Source organism: Diabrotica virgifera, chromosome 6 (assembly GCF_917563875.1).
Source record: "Diabrotica virgifera virgifera chromosome 6, PGI_DIABVI_V3a".
Taxonomy (NCBI): Eukaryota; Metazoa; Arthropoda; class Insecta; order Coleoptera; family Chrysomelidae; genus Diabrotica; species Diabrotica virgifera.
In genome coordinates, this window is record NC_065448.1 from 236,251,809 (window position 1) to 236,272,533 (window position 20,725).

General features: G+C 32.1%; 1 protein-coding gene across 1 annotated transcript in view; it reads left to right on the forward strand.

The window, feature by feature from the left end:
• The window catches only part of LOC126887340 (RNA helicase aquarius), a 200,932-nt gene that overhangs the window by 164,707 nt on the left and 15,500 nt on the right, over positions 1 to 20,725 (forward strand). The window contains exons 13-18 of the mRNA XM_050654788.1: positions 4,456 to 4,864; positions 10,508 to 10,988; positions 15,075 to 15,360; positions 16,528 to 16,795; positions 17,947 to 18,118; positions 19,052 to 19,222. Coding sequence (XP_050510745.1) covers positions 4,456 to 4,864; positions 10,508 to 10,988; positions 15,075 to 15,360; positions 16,528 to 16,795; positions 17,947 to 18,118; positions 19,052 to 19,222 — 1,787 coding nt within the window. The remainder of the gene's footprint in view (positions 1 to 4,455; positions 4,865 to 10,507; positions 10,989 to 15,074; positions 15,361 to 16,527; positions 16,796 to 17,946; positions 18,119 to 19,051; positions 19,223 to 20,725) is intronic.

Here is a 20,725-nt window from a genome sequence, read left to right on the forward strand (position 1 = left end):
GCGTATTATAATTTAGTAAACACTGATAAAGGTTGTATACAAGAAATAAACCAATATGCGAAATGTTTACGTCAAGTAAGACCAATAAGCGGTTGACTAGTAAATCACCCCATCCGGTTGTTCTAGGATTAGTATAAGAAATTTATTATACGAGGATATTTCAATAAATATTTAGAGGTGATGCATTTTATGATTTATAGATATCAAAAATCAACACTAGTGACCTAAAAACAAATGATTCTCTTCCTTTAACCGTAATATAGCCGACAAAAAAGGAGAAAATGGAGACGTTACAGTAAACCTGTCTAAAAAATATTTCAAATCTATTGAAATAGATTCAGGTTAATTTTATCTTACACCGTCTTCTGATATTTCTAACTTTAACTTTACTGCAGGTGTCAAAACGCTCTTGGTTTTGCCAAGTTGTGGCAATGATCACTTCCCATATTTGCCGAAGTTATACTCCTCACGTTTAACATTTGTTTCATGTTCTGCTCATGCTTGAAAAATGTATTATGTATTTATTATGAATTCGTACGTAGAGCAGAACGCTATCGTAGATTTCCCGTTATTGTTACTTACATTTTTATTCTATGAGTACACTATTAGACTATTAGCGTCAATTCAATACTTTATGGGAGTATTGAATTTACGAGACAAGAGTTTAAATAGCAGTAATAGTAATAAAGTAATAAAGCTTTTATAAAACATTTTATAAACAGTTCCGGTAAATATATACTACTAAAATCGACCTACTTAATTGATTTTATAAAATCAAAAATTAGTCAACACTAGGATGTGGTATTATTATCTCAGTCAAATGACGAAAATTGTAAATAACGTGGGAATCTGATTTTTTTTACATAATTCCCTGATATATTTTACATGTATGATTCCTGAAAAATAAGCAATATTTTCTTCAATATTCACAATAATTAAGACGGTGCAAACATGGTAATGCTAAATGGTAATGGTAATGTGTTAAACTATGCTTCTTATTTTTAATTAATATTATATTCTAATGTTAAACAACCAAAACAACAGGAATTTTATTATTACTATTAACAGAATAAGAACAAATCATGCAATGTCACCAAGCTATAAATGTAAAATTGGTTTAGTTGATAATTCCTCATGCTTATGTGGTGAACTGGGAGACTTAACACACATTATACTTGATTGTCCATTAAATAGTGAAAGCACAGATAATTTTTATAGTGAAGTAATTAATAACAAAATTTGCTTGACGATTAATTTAAACTGTATAATTTTCAATAAGAATATTAATATACTGTATTGTTTATATGTATAATCACACCAAGAGTTGCAAAATGAAATTGTAAATTGCTAACAATGGCTTCGTTAGCAATTCTGCAAATAATTCCAGAAATAATAATACAAATAATTCTGCATAATAATTTTATAACACAAAACAAAAAATTGCACACATTAACTTTTACCAAATTAATAATTTATCTACTATATAATCGTGAAGAAAGATGATTTTTTTAATTAGAAAAATATGTAATGTGTGTTTATACAGGGTGTTTCATTAATAATTGTCCATATAGTAACTGGAGAAACCTTAGCACAAAACACGAAGATTTAACCTAAAACACTTAAATAAAATATGGTTCCTTACTGAGTTACAGGGTTTTTTATCAAAAAATTTAAAAACTATTTTTGCTCAGCATTTTAAAACTATTTGACATATCCTTTTCATACTTGGCAGGAAGTATAGGTACTATAAAGGCTACTCAATTATGTTAAACAAACGTTTATGGCTTCTACCAGAGGCGTACGACGGGGGAAAGTGAATGGTTGACCCTTTCCAAATTCTACGCCACTGGCGAAATTGCTATTTTAGTTCAATTTTTGGATTCTCCAATACTTTCCATGAAAATAATATACTCTTCATTCGTAACGATAAAGTCATTCGTTTTCGAGATATTTGAATTTAAAAATGAAACGACACGGTTATTTTGATCAGTGTATTGTGTCTCTTCATTTTTAATTTCAAATATCTCGAAAACTAATCATTTTATCGTTACGAAAGAAGATTATATTATTTACATAAAAACTATTGCAAAATCAAAAAATTACACTAAAATAACAATTTCGTCAGTGGCGTAGAATTTGGGAAGGGTCAACCAGCCCTATCCCCTGTCGTACGCCTCTAGTAGTAGCTAGAAACGTTTATTTATCTTAATTTAGTAGGGTGTACAGTACCTACACTTTCTGCTAAGTATGAGAAGGATATGCCAAATAATTTTAAAGTACTGGGTACAAATAATTTTTATATTTTAATCATATGAATCATATCATAAATTAATCAAAATAACTGTGCCGTTTCATATTTAACTTCAAATATCGAAAACTAATAACTTTATCGTTACCAATGAAGAGTATATTATTTACGTAAAAAGTATTGTAGGATCTAAAAATGGCACTAAAATGGTAATTCCTCCAGTGGCGTAGAATTTGAGAAGGGTCAACCATTCACCATCCCCTGTTGTACGCCTCTGGTAGTAGGTAGAAACGTTTGTTTCTCATAATTTAGTAGACTGTCTAGTAGTCGCACTTTCTGCCAAGTATGAAAAGGATACGTTGAATAGTTTTAAAATGCTGAGCAAAAATAGTTTTCAAATTTTTAGATAAAACACCCTGTAACTCAGTAAGGAACCACATTTTATTTAAGTGTTTTACGTTAAATCTTCGTATTTTGTGATAAGGTTTCTCCAGTTACTATATGGACAATTATTAATGAAACACTCTGTATATGTGTATGCATGTATGTGTTTATATATGTGTACGTATTTGTGTGCATATATATCTAGACAATCTAAATCTAGACAAAAAAATATAATAAATATATTTACTAAAAACACTAATATACTTTTTCCACACCTTTTTTGGACTGATACATACATACCTTAAAAGATTTAGCAAAGAATAACATACTGTCTTTGTTGGCATGCGCGCAGAATAATAAAAATTCTTTCTCTATCGCGCCTAAAGAAGTATAACTTCAAAAACGTAAAAGTTTAAGTTTATAATTCATGCTTAGCTACGATATTTGAACGAATACCAAAGTTGTATTTAATAAAGTTATAACTAATTGACCAAATTAGTTTTTTTTTTTTCTATAAAAATGCAAAAATAGTTGTAAACAAAATAATTTAAAATAAAATCAAGTTAAAATAAGATTTTTTATCAAAAAAAAAAACAAAATGGCCAAATTTGACCCTGTCATGGTATTACTATTTTTAATATGTTAAGGCTTAAATAATAATATATATTTCCTGAGTACTTACGTGACTTATTTTTTTAACGCTAGATGAACCATACTTTACAATGAAATGTGGGGCAACTGAACAAACAATGTTTTACTTAAAAATAAAATGTGACAATTTTCAATGTTTGTACGAAATATATTATAAAAATAAATCGTCGGTGAGCGCATAATCTTTTTTTAATACTTATTGCTGTCTATCTCAAAATAAACGATTGATGGACTTTAGACAACACAGCTGTAAAAATTATCCCTGAAAGCGTTTGTAACGAAAATAATCCCACTTCAGCTACTTGTTGAGAGTCGTTAATAAAGACAATAACACAATAGGGACCACAAGGATAGAAATTATTTTCATTTATTAATTTTTAATAAAGAAAAATTTCCTGCCCAGCTGGGATTCGAACTCACAACCCTTGGATCCAAAGGTAGGCTCTCTTACCACTGAGCTATAGAGGAGATAAAAATAAAATTGAGAATCTTTAAGTTTGGATATTGTAATAATGATTGTTTTTTCTTTTCTTTCATTGGGGTATGTTTGGCATTTTAAAAGGATAGGTTACAGATGATTGGGACGATATAACTGTGGCAAAAAGGAATGGGTTCTTTAATAATTAATTAATGATAAAAGAAATAGAACAAACAGAATACCACAAGAATGGAGATCAAGCATTCTAATATATCTCTACAAAAAGGGAGACAAATCGGACCCGAAGAATTAATTTATTAAACACAGCGTTAAAATTACAACCGAAGTGACAATAAACAAACTGAATGAAATGATAACATTTGCAGAAAAATTAGGATACAACAAACCGGCATATTTATGTCTCGTGGATCTTAAGAAAGAAAAGACGTAAGAGTTGGACTAACACGTAAAAGCAGCATCACTATATAAAGTACCTAGACTCAGTATCTAAAACCCGGCGACGTTATTACAGATCAGGGGATTTTAAGAGTTAGAACAGTACAATACATAAATATCGTCCACATACTTGGTGTAAAACAATATTTCGACGTAGAGTTGTATAAATATCCAATGCTGGTATTAATCATATTTGAAGTCAAGATAAAATAATTTTGAGAACTTCATGCTAGAATCATTCTTTTAAATTCAATGTAGCTATAAAACATTGAATTTAAACTTTTTTATCTTTTTGTAGGTTTCAACATACTGATGAGACGAAAGCCAAAGGAAAATAATTTCAAGGCAGTTTTAGAAACAATTCGTGAATTAATGAATACAGAGTGTGTAGTTCCCGAATGGTTACACGATATTATTTTGGGATATGGTGACCCCAGCGCAGCCAACTACAAGAAAATGCCAAATCAAATTCCCACCGTAGATTTCAACGATACTTTCATCGATATGGACCATTTAAGATCATGTTTTCCTGATTACCAAATTAAAGTTGTTACTGACGATCCAAAGAAATTAGTTCGTCCGTTTAAGCTTACATTTGAAGATCTTGGTAGGGATGAAGAGGAAAATGAAGAAGTTAAGAAAGTTATAGCGGTCGAACCACATGTGATTCCCCGACGTGGACCTTACTTATTTAATGAACCTAAAAAGTAAGTATGTATGTTACAGTTCAAGTTAATTATCCAGTTGGAGTTGACTATTCTTAGTTCGAGTCAACTCAAACGGCTGGTTTTAGTAAAAGTCGATTATAAATATAAAATGAAGATTTTTATTCAAGATTTACTAGTAAAGGTAGATTCCAACTAGTTAAAGTATACTCTTCCCAATGCCATTTAGTAAAAGTTAATTCACACAAACAACCGATTCTATTTAGAAATTAAATGTTACTGGATATTAGTTCAGGAAATGAAGAATTTTGGCTCGCAATTTTTTCGTTTATCATGGATTTACTTGAAATCTTCACAAAATGTAGGGAAGGATCAGAAGCCCAACGATAATTTTCTATATCATGCCGCTGTACGATGAAACCTTAGAGGTGGTTGCCACCCCATCTCGGGGGCGGGAATTTTTCATTACATTTTAACCAGGGAAATCGATAGAAAATGCACTTCTTAAAAAATCCTTTTTTTATAATTTTTCTACAACCAATACAAACTAAGATACGGCATGATAAAGGTTAGCTTTTTTCGTCAAATGCATAATTTGAAATATTCCAAGCAAAATAACGGAAAAACTCTGCATTTTTACTTAGCGACTTATGATCGAAATAAGGTCGGTACCTACTTTTTTCTGCGAAAAAATCAGTGAAAACTACCCTCCTAATTCAAATTGATTTTCGGTCTTATGTAATTCTTTTTATATATGTATTATCAATACACCCAAGAAGCTTGACCTATTTAAAATTTAGAAAAATTGGAGTTAAAAGAGATAAAATTGGAGATTAGAGATATAAATTTTTTTTGAAATTTCGTCAAATATCTCTTATTTAAAATATCTCTTATCTTTTATTCAAAATATCTCCGAAAATATTAGAGATACAAAAAAATTATAAAGTATGTATCTATTAAATTGCATCTTTTTTAATAACTTAAATTAACCTTTGCAAAGATTTTTTTACAGTGAACATTTAGCGAGGTATAGCTGCTTAAAACCTCTATTTACAAGCAAACAACTCCTTATTCGAGCCCTTTAAACTCACCCTACTTAAAAACTAAGAGATCTTACGGAATTTAATTTACAAAGTCTTTATATATAATTTAGCTCTTATAGCTATAAGATAGCCCACCAGTTATAGAAAAAGACGAAGATGACATCGATCTCGATGAAGATGACTGAAAAACTATTTGTATTTGTAAATTCGTATTTTTGTGTAAATAAATGTTTTTGTACGTAATTCTACTTTTTTTCTGTATAGATCTATTAAATTACTTACAAAAATTGCAATGTTATTAAGGGTGATTTTTAAGGGTTGAAGTATTATGATATTATATTATCCTAAAGCATAATACAGTTATTATTTAACCAATCAAAACCAAATTTTACCCATATTAAGGTTTACAATGTTTTATATAATTTTTGACAATAAGGGGTAGTTTACACTCCTAAAAATAATCAACGCCCTTGGGCATGATATAGAATATGAAGTACAGGGTGAGATGATCCTAATCCCAAATTTGTATGCAAATCGATGCAAGCTGAAATCCTTCTTTTAGGATAAATAATTTTTTTATATATACATAGCTCCAACAAGGGTGGTTTTAAGAGTTGAAATATTATAATATTATATCCTAAAGCAGGGCTTCCCAAACTGTGCGTCGCGACGCCCTGGGGCGTCGCCGAGTTGTCCCAGGGGCGTCGCGTGTCAGAGCGGACTTTTAATACAGAAAATATATTTATTACAATACTCATATCCTGCAATTGGCAGATAAAATTATTGAGTTTCAGAAGAAGTTGCTCTTATGGAAGAGAAAATTAGAAGATCAAGAAATTGACTGTTTCCTTGCTTTACAACGTATTCTACAAGAAAAATCGATAGAAATCCTCGATCCCTCTTTAAAAAATATGTTTACACAACACATGTTATCATTGAGCGAACACTTTGAGAAATATTTTCCCGAAGATCTGGAGTAATATGACTGGGTCAGAAACCCTTTCCAGTTATCCACATCATCGACACTTTCAACAGAAGAAGAAGAACAATTGACAGAATTGTCCTGTGATTAGATTAAAGCCTAACGCTTCAATAGGACAAGGACAAACTGTTTGAATTTTGGAGCTCAGTTTCTCATGAATATCATGCCATCAGCACTGCAACATTAAGGGTTTTATTACCATTTGCGACTCTGTACTTGTGCGAAACGGACTTTTCTGCAGTTGCAGGAATTAAAAACAAGTACAGGTCAAACATAAACTTAGAAAAAGAAATGAGAGTGGCCACTTCCAAATTGGAGCCCCGGTTTCATAAGCGTTGCTAAAAAAAGCAAGCACATCCCTCACATTAAGCAGCCAGTTACATAAAAAATATCCCTTTTTATTTTTGTGCCTATGTCTTGATGTCGTTCTTAATTTCTAATAAAAATATAAATGTTCAAATAGTTTTTTTGTTATAACTATAACCTGTTACTAGGCTGGTACTTACTAAAATTAGTAAGTTTTATTGGGCGTTGGGTTGAGGGGCGTCGCAAAAAAATAGCAAAATCTCAAGGGCGTCACAGTACGAATAAGTTTGGGAAGCTCTGTCCTAAAGCATAAAACAATAATGATTTAACTAATAAAAACTAAATGTTGACCATATTAAAGTTTAAAATGTTATTTTATATTTTTTTACAATAATTAGGGGTAGTTATCACCTTTAAAAAACCAAAGCGTACAACGGCTCAATATAGAAAATGTACTAGAGAGTAAAATGAGCCTAATCCCAAATTTTTTGTACAAATCGATGCTGGACGAAAAAATTGCGAGGTTTTTCCATTTTTTCAGCTTCATTTCCTGGCCTGTATGTTCAAATCATGATAAGTAGTTGAAACGGTCAAAACAAAGAGACGCACAGTCATCAAAAAAGCACGTGAGGTTATACTCGTATAATCAACATTTACTGAATCGATCCAGGAATAGTCAACTCAAACTAGTAAAGGTTGAATTAATCAACTTTTACTGCTCGTTTTAGTTGGAGTTGACTCAAACTAGGAATAGTCAACTCTAACTGAGAATCAACTTGAACTGTAACATATATAATTTTTATAGTTTTTTGCAGAATGTAATATAGATTTCTTTACTTTACTAACTCAGTGGACAGGATCGGTAAATAGACATCAAAGGTTAAATTTCTGGTGGAGTAGTCTTGATTAGGTATTGCTGGAAAGACATGTAGTTACGAATTAAGCAAACAGTTTCTAAAATATATAAAGAAGGAAATGTTAACATTCAGTGACCTTTGAAGTTGCAATGTGTTGTTCTTCTGAGGGCCATACAGATACCTTGTTCCTCTTTCTTGTAATTTAAAAATAATATCGGATTGCGCAACCGTACTAGAACCCCAAAAAGGAAGACCATATCGAAGATGAGGATGAGATTCAAACAAATGAAAATAAATTATTTTCGAATATGCTAAATTGATTTCCTTCGAAACAGATCTTATTGCATAGCCAGCTGAGGCTAGTTTCCAACTGTAGGAGAACTCATGCATACACTTCTCCAAAAAAATTAACACACCACCTTAAAAATGGGCCATTTTTTATGTTTCGAATTTCCTTAACCTGTTGTCCGATTAAAGGGGATATCCTAGTGTAAAAGTACGAAATTCATTTAATTTTTTTGGGAATTTCTAAAATAAAATGTTCTTTAACAATTGTTTTGAAAATTTTCAGGAGCATTTATTATAAAAAGAAGTATATGTAAAACAATTTTCATAAAAAAATATTGAAAATTAAACGATTTTGGCGCCATCTACTGGCACCGTGAAAATAAAAACATAGTTCCACTGCTGCAGTGATTGGGACTAATAGAGATTCTGAAACATAAAATTTCAAAGTGATTATTGAAATATAAGTTATTTCCTATATCATCAACTAGGATTTTTGAAAAATATTAAAATTTAGAAAAACGACGAAGTGTTGAAATTTTTGTTTAATTAGCTAAAACATTTTTAGTTTCAAAAACCGCCAAATTGACATTTTATATCCGATCAAAAATCCCCTAGTTGATGGTATAGAAAATAACTTCTATTTCAATAATAACTTTGAAATTTTATGCTTCAGGATCTCTATTAGTCCTAATCACTGCAGCAGTTGAGCTATGTTTTTATTTTCACGGTGCCAGTACAGTTCACCAAATATAGCTGAAAGTCTGAAAACGCGTGACGATCATGATGCGCATTCGTCAAACAACGGACCTCGCACTCGCACTGATGGTCCAGACCGTTTTTTATGTGCGTTCTCACTTCATTGTTAGCGCAGGCAATGGGAATTTCACACTTTCAGCTATATTTGGTGAACTGTAGATGGCGCATAAATCTTTTAATTTTTAATATTTTTTATGAAAATTGTTTTACATGTACTTCTTTTTATAATAAATGCTTATGCAAAGTTTAAAAACAATTGGTACAGTACTTTGTAGTTTAGAAATTCCCAAAAAAAAGTATATGAATTTCTTACTTTTACACTAGGATAGCCCCTTAAGTGATTTTTTTAATATGTTATACTTAGTCTTATTCTTTAAAAATATCTCTGTAGTAATATTGTTGCTAGACAAGTACATTGTCATTGTATACCGGGTGTACCAATCAAACTGTGATTTTTCTCAAAGTTCGCGTGACCCTGTGGAATATTCTAGCATTTATAAAATACTGAAATTAAAACCCAACTATAGCTTCATGTTTTCTTAACATTCTGTTTTTTGATTCATTCGCTTATGTTGGATAATAAGAAAGTTAGGTACTTTTACAACTAGCGTTGTTTTTAGTCAATAGAGGGTGTTTTTAAATAAGTATGGCCAACTTTAAGGAGTAATTCTGCATGAAAAAATAATGACATTTTGCTTTATAAACGTATGTCCGCAAATGCTCGGTTTCCGAGATAAAGGGGGTTGAAATTTTTCTTTCAAACTGATGATTTATTTATTGCTCTAAAACGGTTTGTGATATGCAAATGAAATTTGGTGGGTTTCAAGAGGTAGTTTTTATCTATTTTTTGATATACAATTAGGAATGTAATATTTACCATTGGCGCGTATACAGTTAATATGGCCCTTATGTGCGCCAATGGTGAACATAAAATTCTTAATTGTATGTCAAAAAATGAACAATAACTACCTCTAAAAATCCACCAAATTTCATTTACATATCTCAACCGGTTTTAGAGCAATAAATAAATCGTCGCAATAAGTTTGTAAGAAAAACTTCAACACCCCCTAAATCCTAGAATATTCCAGTGTGATGCGAATTTTGAGAAAAAAACAGTTTTATTGGTAGTTGGTACACCCGGTATACAATGACAATCTACCTATCTAGCAACAATAGTAGCGATTGTATCTAGTATTACAGCGATACTATTAAATAATAAGACTATAACATATTAAAAAAAAATCACTTAAATCGAACAGCAGGTTTACGAAATTTGAGATATTAAAAATGACAAATTTAATGGTGGTGCGTTAATTTCTTAGATTTTTAGATTTTCGTATATTTAGATTATACATACTTTCTTTTAGATTGACTGATATGTGGCTTTATTTCATTTTGTTAAAATAATTGTATTCTATTTTGTAAGAGATTTAATAACCTTGCTTGTTTTTAGAAATATGATCCCCTTCACTCCAACCCAGATCGAGGCCATTAAATCCGGCATGCAGCCTGGCTTAACCCTGGTAGTCGGTCCGCCTGGTACCGGAAAGACTGATGTAGCCGTTCAAATAATATCCAATCTCTACCACAATTTTCCCAATCAAAGAACCCTTATCGTAACACATTCGAATCAAGCGTTGAATCAGCTGTTCGAAAAAATCGTTGCTTTGGATATAGACGAAAGACACCTGTTGCGTCTTGGTCACGGTGAAGAAGCCCTGGAGACCGAGAAAGACTTTAGCAGATATGGTAGAGTGAATTATGTTTTAGCCAAAAGACTGGATTTGTTAATGGAAGTTGAGAAACTGCAGAAGTCTTTGAAAGTAGATGGTGACGTTGCTTATACCTGTGAGACTGCTGGACATTTTTACTTATATCAAGTTCTGTCAAGGTGGGAGCATTTCTTGAGTGTTGTTAAACCTAAATCGAAGAAGGTAAGTGTTTCTAATAACGTCCATTTTGTTATATTACCAGCCGTCACGGAGGCAGGCACTTTGCTATCTTTTGACTGGGTTTTATGTAAGCAACAGTATGCTTATATAACAATAAAACACTGAAGACATTTTGTTTTCAATACATCCACAAAATTTATTTTTCGGCGGGGTCCGGACAAATAATCCCCGGACAAATAATCCCGGACAAAAAATCCCCACAAATTATCCCTGGACAAAAAATCTCAGGACAAATAATCCCCGGCCAAAAAATCCTAAAAAAAAAATCCTGGACAAATAAACCCCATAATTTTTTTGGACGAAACATCCCCACAAAAAATCCCGGACAAAAAATCCTCAAGAAATATTTGCTGCCGAATAGTTCTCTAAAAGTTTTCCCGAAATTTTACCAAGTCTCGAATTCCAATTCCTTGCTGAAAACTTCAAATTTTACACGACGAAAGAATGTGAGTTTTTCAAAAATCATGGAAGGTATGCAGAATGAGCTAAGGCCCCGTTCTCATGACAGGCGCTTTACGCGCGTTTTGATAACGCGCGATTACAACTACATACATTTTACTTAAGACCGTTCACATGTCAACGCGCCTTTTAATGACCTAAAACTGTTCACATGCTAACGCACGTTTTATGTCATTAAAACGCGCATTCTTTCGATACATTCTTTCGTCATGTAAAATTTGAAGTTTTCAGCAAGGAATTGGAATTCGAGACTTGGTAAAATTTCGGGAAAACTTTCAACAGCAAATATTTCTTGGGGATTTTTTGTCCGGGATTTTTTATGGGGATATTTTGTCCAAAAAAATTTGTGGGGATTATTTGTCCGGGGATTATTGGTCCGGGGATTTTTGTCCAAGATTTTTTGTGGGGATATTTTGTCCAAAAAAATTTGGGGGGATTATTTGTCCGGGATTTTTTGTGGGGATTTTTTGTCCGGGGATTTTTTGTCCGGGATTTTTTGTGGGAATATTTTGTCCAAAAAAATTTGTGGGGATTATTTGTCCGGGATTTTTTTGGGGATTTTTTGTCCGGGGATTATTTGTTCTAGCTTCGTTTCAGCAGAGTGTCTTTTTCAAGTGATGTATTTTACTATGAGTCTGCAAGTCTACACTTTAAAGTCTTTAAATGAATAGATTGGGGAGTGGGAAGCTATTTGTTTTAAGTTGATCATTCAGAATGATTATGATTATGGTCTAGAACAGAGTTTCCCAAACTTTTTTCTCTCGTAGACCCCTTTTCATGCTTTTCAAGTTTAGATCGACCCTCTGCTATTCACTTTAAAAGATTAAAATTTCTGACAGTAGTGAAGTACTTATAGTGTGAAAATGTAAAAGAAACAATACATTTTCACACATTTATTACATATTTAAATTTAAATCAAAATATAGAAACTGTTACATAAGAAAAAACTAAGCAGAAAATAAATTCATTTAATGGGGGGTGGGTCTTGATGGTTTAATAATAAATTATCAACATTTGGCATTAATTTAATTAGATATAATCTTAAATCCCGTCCTTTTTTATGAGATTTATAACTTTGCTGAAACAGCTTTCTACTAGACTAGGTATGAACATGGAAAAGCAATTAAAGACTTTCTCGCGGTATTCCATAAGCCGTATAAGTAACAGGTATGTCTTTTTGAAGCCAGAATTGTTAATATCCGTCTCTAAACTCCACCTTTAGTTCATCTTTGGTGCTTATCTCAATCAGTTCTTCTTGTAAGATGACATCCGTTTCTTCAATGTCAACAGATAAATTGATAATCCATTGCAGTTCTTGCCTTTGACCCCCTCTTTCATTTCATAGGCCCCCAATTTTTATTTTCACCTACGTAGACCCCTTGCAGGTTGCCATCGACTTATGGGAGTCGATATAGACCACTTTGGGAATCACTGATCGAGAAGGTGAAATACTTACGTAGAATCTGTTTTTCTATTATTAAAAGCCCTTTTGTGTTCTGCTATACTCTTACTACATGTCGGTTTATAACGTTCTCCTCCATTTTTCTACTTCCAATCACCACTTCTTCCGGTTGTTCCATAGACCCTCTTTTGTGTTTCTTTCTGTCAGCTCTTTGTCTATTCCTTCGCTCCTACTTTTTCTCGGTCTACCTCGTTTTCTCTTCCCTTCTGGTTGCTAATTTAGAATTTCCTTTAGTATTCGTTGTTCATCCATTTTTTGTATATATCCGAACCAGATAAGTTGTTTTGTCAATAAGTCATCGGTGATTGTTTGTTTGATTCCCATTATATCTCTTATGCGTTCGTTAGTAATCCTTTCTCTTCTAAATATTCCTACTGCTCTTCTAAAAACCCATTTCCGTTGCTCTCAGCTTTGCCAGTGTTCTTTCTTTCAGTGGCAATACCTCACAGCTGTATAGGGTGATACTTTTCACTATAGTCTCATATTACCCTCTTATTGTTTTCTTTGCTGATGGATTCATCGTTTGCTGTTCCATCGCTCGAAATATTTATACCTAGATATTTGTAGTGGTAGCAGTGCTTTATTGTGGTCATGTCGTCTAATATGAGATCTTTTTGTTCTCCTCCAATGCACAAGTATTCAATTTTTTTTAATCCACTTCTAAACCCCATATATTATACTCTTCAATTAATTTTTGGACCATATACAGTAGAATCCCGCTAATCCGAACCAACGGAAAGTGAAAAAAATTAAAAAAACTCAAGTAAAAACTTAAAAACATGTTTCGTTATACAGAGTAAAACCAGAAAATTGAACAATCTAGGATTAATGGGTCTTTGACATTTAAAATTTCTTAAAAATGAATACGTACTTGATACGTATTGCTATAAAGGTTAAAAATAAACTTACATCGGTTCTCTTGTAGTCAAATTGAGTTCAAAAATATTGTCCATACTCTTGCGAGAACGTTTGCAGCCGTAAGGAGTATTCTTAAAGAAGTTGGTCCCTTTCTTCTGACGCATGGAAGTGTAGCGAATTGACGCAGCCATGTTAAACCACTTACGCATAAACATTACATCGACCGGTAGCGAAGCAGAGTTCTGCTACACGTAACGTAGAGCCACACTCAGATCTTTAGTGGCATCTGCGTGTAACACTTGTGCGCGTGACACTTGGCACTTCTTCCTCGCTTTCGTCATATTCATTAGGGTTGGCTTAAGGTTGAACCAAGTCTATAATGTCTTCATCCGTAAATTATTGGTGCCCATTGTCATCAGCTTTAATATCCGTTTTGTAATTGCACTTTGATCTTCGTTTTCTCATCCTGTTGTTGTACGACTTCTAGGAGGTCATCTGCAATGGAGCGTGGAAAAATGTAGCTTCTTCAAATTGTAAATCTAGCCAGCGAGTTAGCGACTAAACACAAACAATAACACTGGCTCTGCAGTAGTGACATCAATCTGAGATGGGTGGAAGAGGGCGATAGTGAGACAGGTTCAGCGACTCAAAATCAACGACAACGAAAGCTTTGAATTATTAGTTAAGCTAACTTTCGGATAATCCGAATTTTTTCTGTCCCCCCAATTAGTTCGGATTTGCGGGGTTCTACTGTAGTTTAAATCGTCATAATCTTGAGCCATTATTAATTGATCGTCTGCAAAGTTGAGCGTATATACCACAGTGTTGGTGAGTGGTATCCCCATTGTTCTACATTTTTGTTTCCATCTTTTTAAAGCACTTTAGAGGTGTATTTTAAATAAAGTGGGGGAGAGGCAACATCCTTGCTTTAATCCTTTTGATATTACAAACCCTGTTATTATTTGTGTACCTGTTTTTATTTTTGTTATGGGTTGATTGTATATAACTTTGACGTCTTTTATTAATTTTATATTAACATTCGTGCTTTGTTTTTTACATTTTGTAACGCTATGTGTTCTGCCATACGTTTGTTAAAGCTTCTGTCAGTTTGACCGATGTAAGTTTTTGGACAGTCACCACATTTCTACATGACTAAAGTTTTACAAACTTCTGTGTCATTTCACTTTATTCCTTTTATAATTCGAACATTCGTTAATAAACTTCGATACAAAATAAGTATTATAATGCAATGATAATTGTTATATAATATATTTAATATTATATTTTAGGTCTTACCTCCAAAGATAATATCGGATGAATTTCCATTCCACGATTTCTTCAGTAATGCTCCACAGCCTCTATTTAAAAATCAGTCCTTTGAAGAAGATCTCGAAGTAGCCGAGAGTTGCTTTAGATATATAGATCACATTTTTAAGGAACTGGAAGAATTTAGAGCATTTGAATTGCTAAGATCCGGTTTGGATAGATCGAAGTATTTATTGGTAAAAGAAGCAAAAATTATTGCGATGACTTGTACTCACGCGGCTTTGAAAAGGAAGGAACTCGTCGATATTGGTATGAAATATTAATTTGTTTTTAATGTGTGATTATATAGGAATCTGTTTTAAAAATAAATATCGGGTCTACAACTTAACAATAGAAAATTAAATCAAGGCAAAGGTTAGCATAAGAGAACCGAAATATCTGAATCACGCTACTTCTCCATTAATTCTCCCAATATTCCTCTTTTGTTGTATTTTGCCTTGCATTGTCACCTTCAAATAACAATTAGTTATCTCCTGTCATCCCATGAGCCGTGGATATTATATCTTCCTTATCTTAATTGCATTTATTATTATTTTTTACTATTCTTAATATTTCTTTCTTCCTCTTTATAAGCAATTCTCTTTGTTCATTGGCGGAGTGATACCTCTATGGAAGGTTGTCACTCCATCTTTTGCTCGGTCGACCGATACTTCTACCGATTGGTGATTTATCTCGTGCTATTTTGACCACAAGTATCTCCCCCATTCTGCTATGTGGTTAATCCATTCTTTTTTCTACTTAGTGCTCATTCGTTTATACTCTGTACGTTACATTTTCTTCTAATATCTTCACTCCTCTTTCGATCTCTCATTACTCTCACTTCTGCCGTTTCTAGTGGTCTTTATGTTGCGGCTACATCGGGTCTTGTTTCTGATACATATGTCATTATTGGTCAATACTAATACTAGCGCGTCTTAAGTTTCTTTCACAATTGATTTTAAGTCAATAAATAAAATAATTTAACAAAATAATGATACATAGTATTGAAATGGAGGTACGGGGGTTGTTACCCCCGGTAATGGGGTTGATTTGTTAAAACACTATTTATTTAGAACACTATATACGACAGTAACTAGTTGGTGGACAACGTCTCTGATCTAACCACGTCGATGTCTGAATAATGAATAATCTCTTCTTTACTTTCTCCGCATCTATAAATAAATCGTAATTGTTTTGTTATGATTGACTACACCCGAATGTGACCGTGAATTCCTAATAGTAACATAATTGCTGACTTCGGTGTTTTCAAAACGAGTGGCCTACATTGCAAAACCAATGTCACCCATTTACGTAATGTAAACAATACATGTAAATAATATTTGTTTAAGACTTTTTAAAAATTAAATCGATATGGATTACTCTTATTTTTATGCTAATATAAATCCTGTATATTGACATCTTTAATGGATTTTCTAGGTTTTAAATATGATAATATTTTAATGGAAGAATCCGCTCAGATTTTGGAAATCGAAACTTTCATCCCACTTCTCCTCCAGAACCCACAGGACGGCTTTAACAGGCTAAAAAGATGGATAATGATCGGCGATCACCATCAGTTACCGCCAGTTATTAAGAATATGGCCTTTCAAAAGTATTCTAATATGGAACAGAGCTTGTTCACACGGCTTGTTAGATTGGGAGTACCTACCATTGAGCTGGACGGACAAGGTAGAGCAAGACCAAGGTATGTATACTGTTCTTCTTCTTGATCTTGCGCGGCATGTAAGAGTACATCTGCTGATAAGCCAGTCCATTGACGAAGGTTTCGGAGCTATGAATATTTCTTCCTACCAATTTTTTTCCTTCGACCTGTGGCGACACGCTTCAATTACTATTTTGCTAATTTTAATTTTTAATAACTTTTTCAAAATTAAATACTACGTCCCATTTAAAATTCACATTCTTTCGGCTCATAATAACTGTGTTTATCTCTGTGAAACAAAAATTCCACATTTAATAAATTACCTTATCAGACCTTATGTCAATAAATCACTTTTTAAATGCATTCGAAGACGGTTATTATAACCACATAATGACAAACTGATGTTTGTAGTTCAGTAGAGTCACAGCAGGCACCCTGTACGGTCACACCCTCGCTAGAATAACAAACCCTCTTTCGAGACATTTTCACGTTCTTTTTTCCGATTAAAATAAATATATTATTGACAGACAGTTTGTTGTTTTTACATTTATTTTAATTTCATTTAATCGTTTCCGTGGACAATAAGATCACACACGCAACCACCACACCACGGAACAGACCTTTCCGTTGAGTCTTAACTGCAGTATCCAGTATAATATGCTACATTTCATTATATGCCCGAGTTATTAAAGTTTTTCCTTTTTTATTATCTTCGTCAAGTCACCTTTGCCTGGTAGATAATACACAACCTTGTCTGACACCTCTGAATGAAAATTTTGTCTGTTTCTTTGCAGTCTACCAGAATAGAAGCTTCTTGATTCCAATATAGATGTAAAAGTCTGAGATCTTTATCATCTATTACAATCATTTCTAGATACACAAACAGCCTATCATGTTGGATCCTATCAAACGCCTTTTCAAAATCTATAAAGCAGGCCTAATTTGATTTCTGTACTTCTCATGATCTTTACATGTAGTTATAAATGTTTGTTAGTTCTGAAACCATGTTCTTGAGCCAGTCGGATGGTATTTGGTAAGGCCTGGAGATTTCCCATTTTTTGCTTTGTTTGATGGCTTTATCTACTTCCGCTTTTAAAATACCATATGCCAACGTATGTTATGATTGCATCTGATAATATGGTAGATAATTTAATGTAGGTTTGAAAAAGTATCATGATGTTTTTTATTTTCAGTATCTGCAATCTTTACAAATGGAGATACAAGAATTTGGGAAATTTAAAACACGTGGAAAACTGGAAAGAATATCAACTTGCAAATCCTGGTTTTGCATTCGATTTTCAACTGGTAGATGTACAAGATTTTAATGGTACAGGTGAATCAGAACCAAGTCCATATTTTTATCAGGTAAAGAAAAACTCCTACTTTTTTTTACAAGAAAAAAAGACAATAATGGCTTATACAGGGTGTTTTAAAAAAGGTAACACCTTCTCTGAAATAGGTAAAAAACTGTAAAATAATTGGAGTTTGCTTAATAAAAAAATGTTGTAACACCATACGTTTTCAAGATATGTACAGGGCGTTGAAGAAAAAAAATTTTACACATTTTTTACGATTTTGCCGAAACTATTGGCGACATTGTAATGAAATTTGGTGGGTTTTAAGAGGTCGTTATTATACATTTTTTGGCATACAATTAAGAATTTTATATTCATTATTGGCGCGCATACGGTTAATGGTCTGAATTTTTGAAAGAAAAAAAAATAGTACGGTACTGAAATATTTCAAATAAAAAATTATTTTTGAATTCCTCGTTTAATTTGTTACAAAAAAATTTATCTTTCCTTTTTTATATAAAAAGTTTTAACAATTCGAATACTTTGGAAGTGTTAAAATATTTTATTTTTGTCATGAAAAAGGTGCGTCGTATAAAAAAAGGGAAAATAGATTTTTTGTCACAAATTGAACTAGGAATTGAAAAATGATTTTTAATTTGAAACATCTCAGTGGCATACTATTTTTTTTTATTTAAAAATTGAGACCATTACCCGTATGCGCGCCAATGATGAATATAAAATTCTTAATTGTATATCGAAAAATGCACAATATGCACTCTTAAAACCCACCAAATTTCATTATAATGTTGCCAATAGTTTCAGCAAAATCGTAAAAAATGTGTATATTTTTTTTTCAACATTTTATATCTTGAAAACGGATGGCGTTACAAACATTGTTTATTAAGCAAACCGCAATTATTTTCAATTTTTCATCTAAGAAACGGTGTTACCTTTTTTTGAAACACCGTGTATATATTTTTTAATCTTCACCTAAACCTTTTAGAATCTTGCTGAAGCCGAATACTGTGTTGCCATGTTTATGTATATGCGACTAATTGGATATCCTGCAAATAAAATTACTATTCTTACTACATACAATGGACAAAAACATTTAATCAGAGATGTTATTAATACCCGATGCGCTAATAATGTACTTATAGGCAGACCTCACAAAGTAAGTAATATTTTATTAGTACATACTGTTATCTCTTTTGAGTCTTTTAGTCAACTTTTATATTTTTAGGCATTATAGTGAACTTTTATTATAACATTGCATATTTTAATTACAGTTGAGTCAATGATTCTTTACCCGTGCGTCATCATTTAGAACATACGAAATAAGTCGGAAATCTATTCCACGCAACAGCAAGTGACAGAAAATGGGTACTGCTCCGATCACGGATTATATTATAAAATTTGACATTATCAAATAAATAGAAGTTAAAATTTTGGTGTAGAGTTACAGCTACATTTCAAGTAGCTTAATAAATTCATTTAATATCATTAGTGATATTAAATATTTGTTATAATATAAATATTTAAAAATAAAATATTTTCTTTTTGTTATTTATTTAACTTTTAGGAAACGTTAAACAAAACCATTCCTTAACTGTGAATGAGGTTAACTTTGTAAATTAATGGCAAAATAAAATACACTTACCATAAAATTTCAAACTCCAGTATAAAATTAGTTGTGAAAATAACGGTTTGTTTAATATAAATAACTTCTAAATGCAAAAACGGGACAGAAAACAGCAAAAAATCCTACAACTGACAGTGACAAGTAAACAAACCAGAAACGTCACAAATTATACTTAAAATTTGAAAACGTCCCCGAGCATCTTTTTTGTACCTATCTCTTACCGATGTACTGAGTGTAGAGCGTTTATAAAAATAACATGTGTCTTTACTTATTAACAGCTAGAAAAACAATGATGCTAGATAAAAAGTGTGTGTTTTATCTCGCCAGGTATTAATGACGCACAGGTAAAGAACCCTGGACTCAACTGTATATTCCTTTAAAATGTTATATCAAATGTTGATGCATATTAAAATTATACAGTATGGTGCAAATGAAAGGAATAAATTCGCTATTTCGTAAACCAGCGACTTTAAGAAAAAATCCCGAAACAAGTCGATTTTTATTCTTAAATTATTATATTTTGGCGTATATGTCATACTAGTGACGTCATCCATCTGGGCGTGATGACGTAATCGATGATTTTTTTAAATAGGAAGAGGGTTCGTGAACTAGCTCATTTAAAAGGTAATTCAATTCTCCATTCAGTAATATAAACATTTACATAATTATTTGTACAGGGTATCAAAAAAAAAAATTTTAATTAAATTATTTGACAAAAAAAAGGAGAATGTATGAAATTTATTTAACTCAAAATACCTTTTACTGTTGCCCGGAAACAGAACAAAAATTTTATTTCAGAAATAAATATTGCTTTTCGATTGAACTCAATATTCAAGCCAGCTCCCGCCAGCCACCTGCATCTTGGAAGTTTGAACATTTAATTTAAGCGAAAAGCAATGTTTATTTATGTATTTTTAATTAAATTAATTACATACATTCTTCTTTTTTTGTCAAATAATTTAATTAAAAAAAATTTGGACACCCTGTATAAATAATTATGTAGGTAAATGTTTATATTACCGAATAGAGAATTGA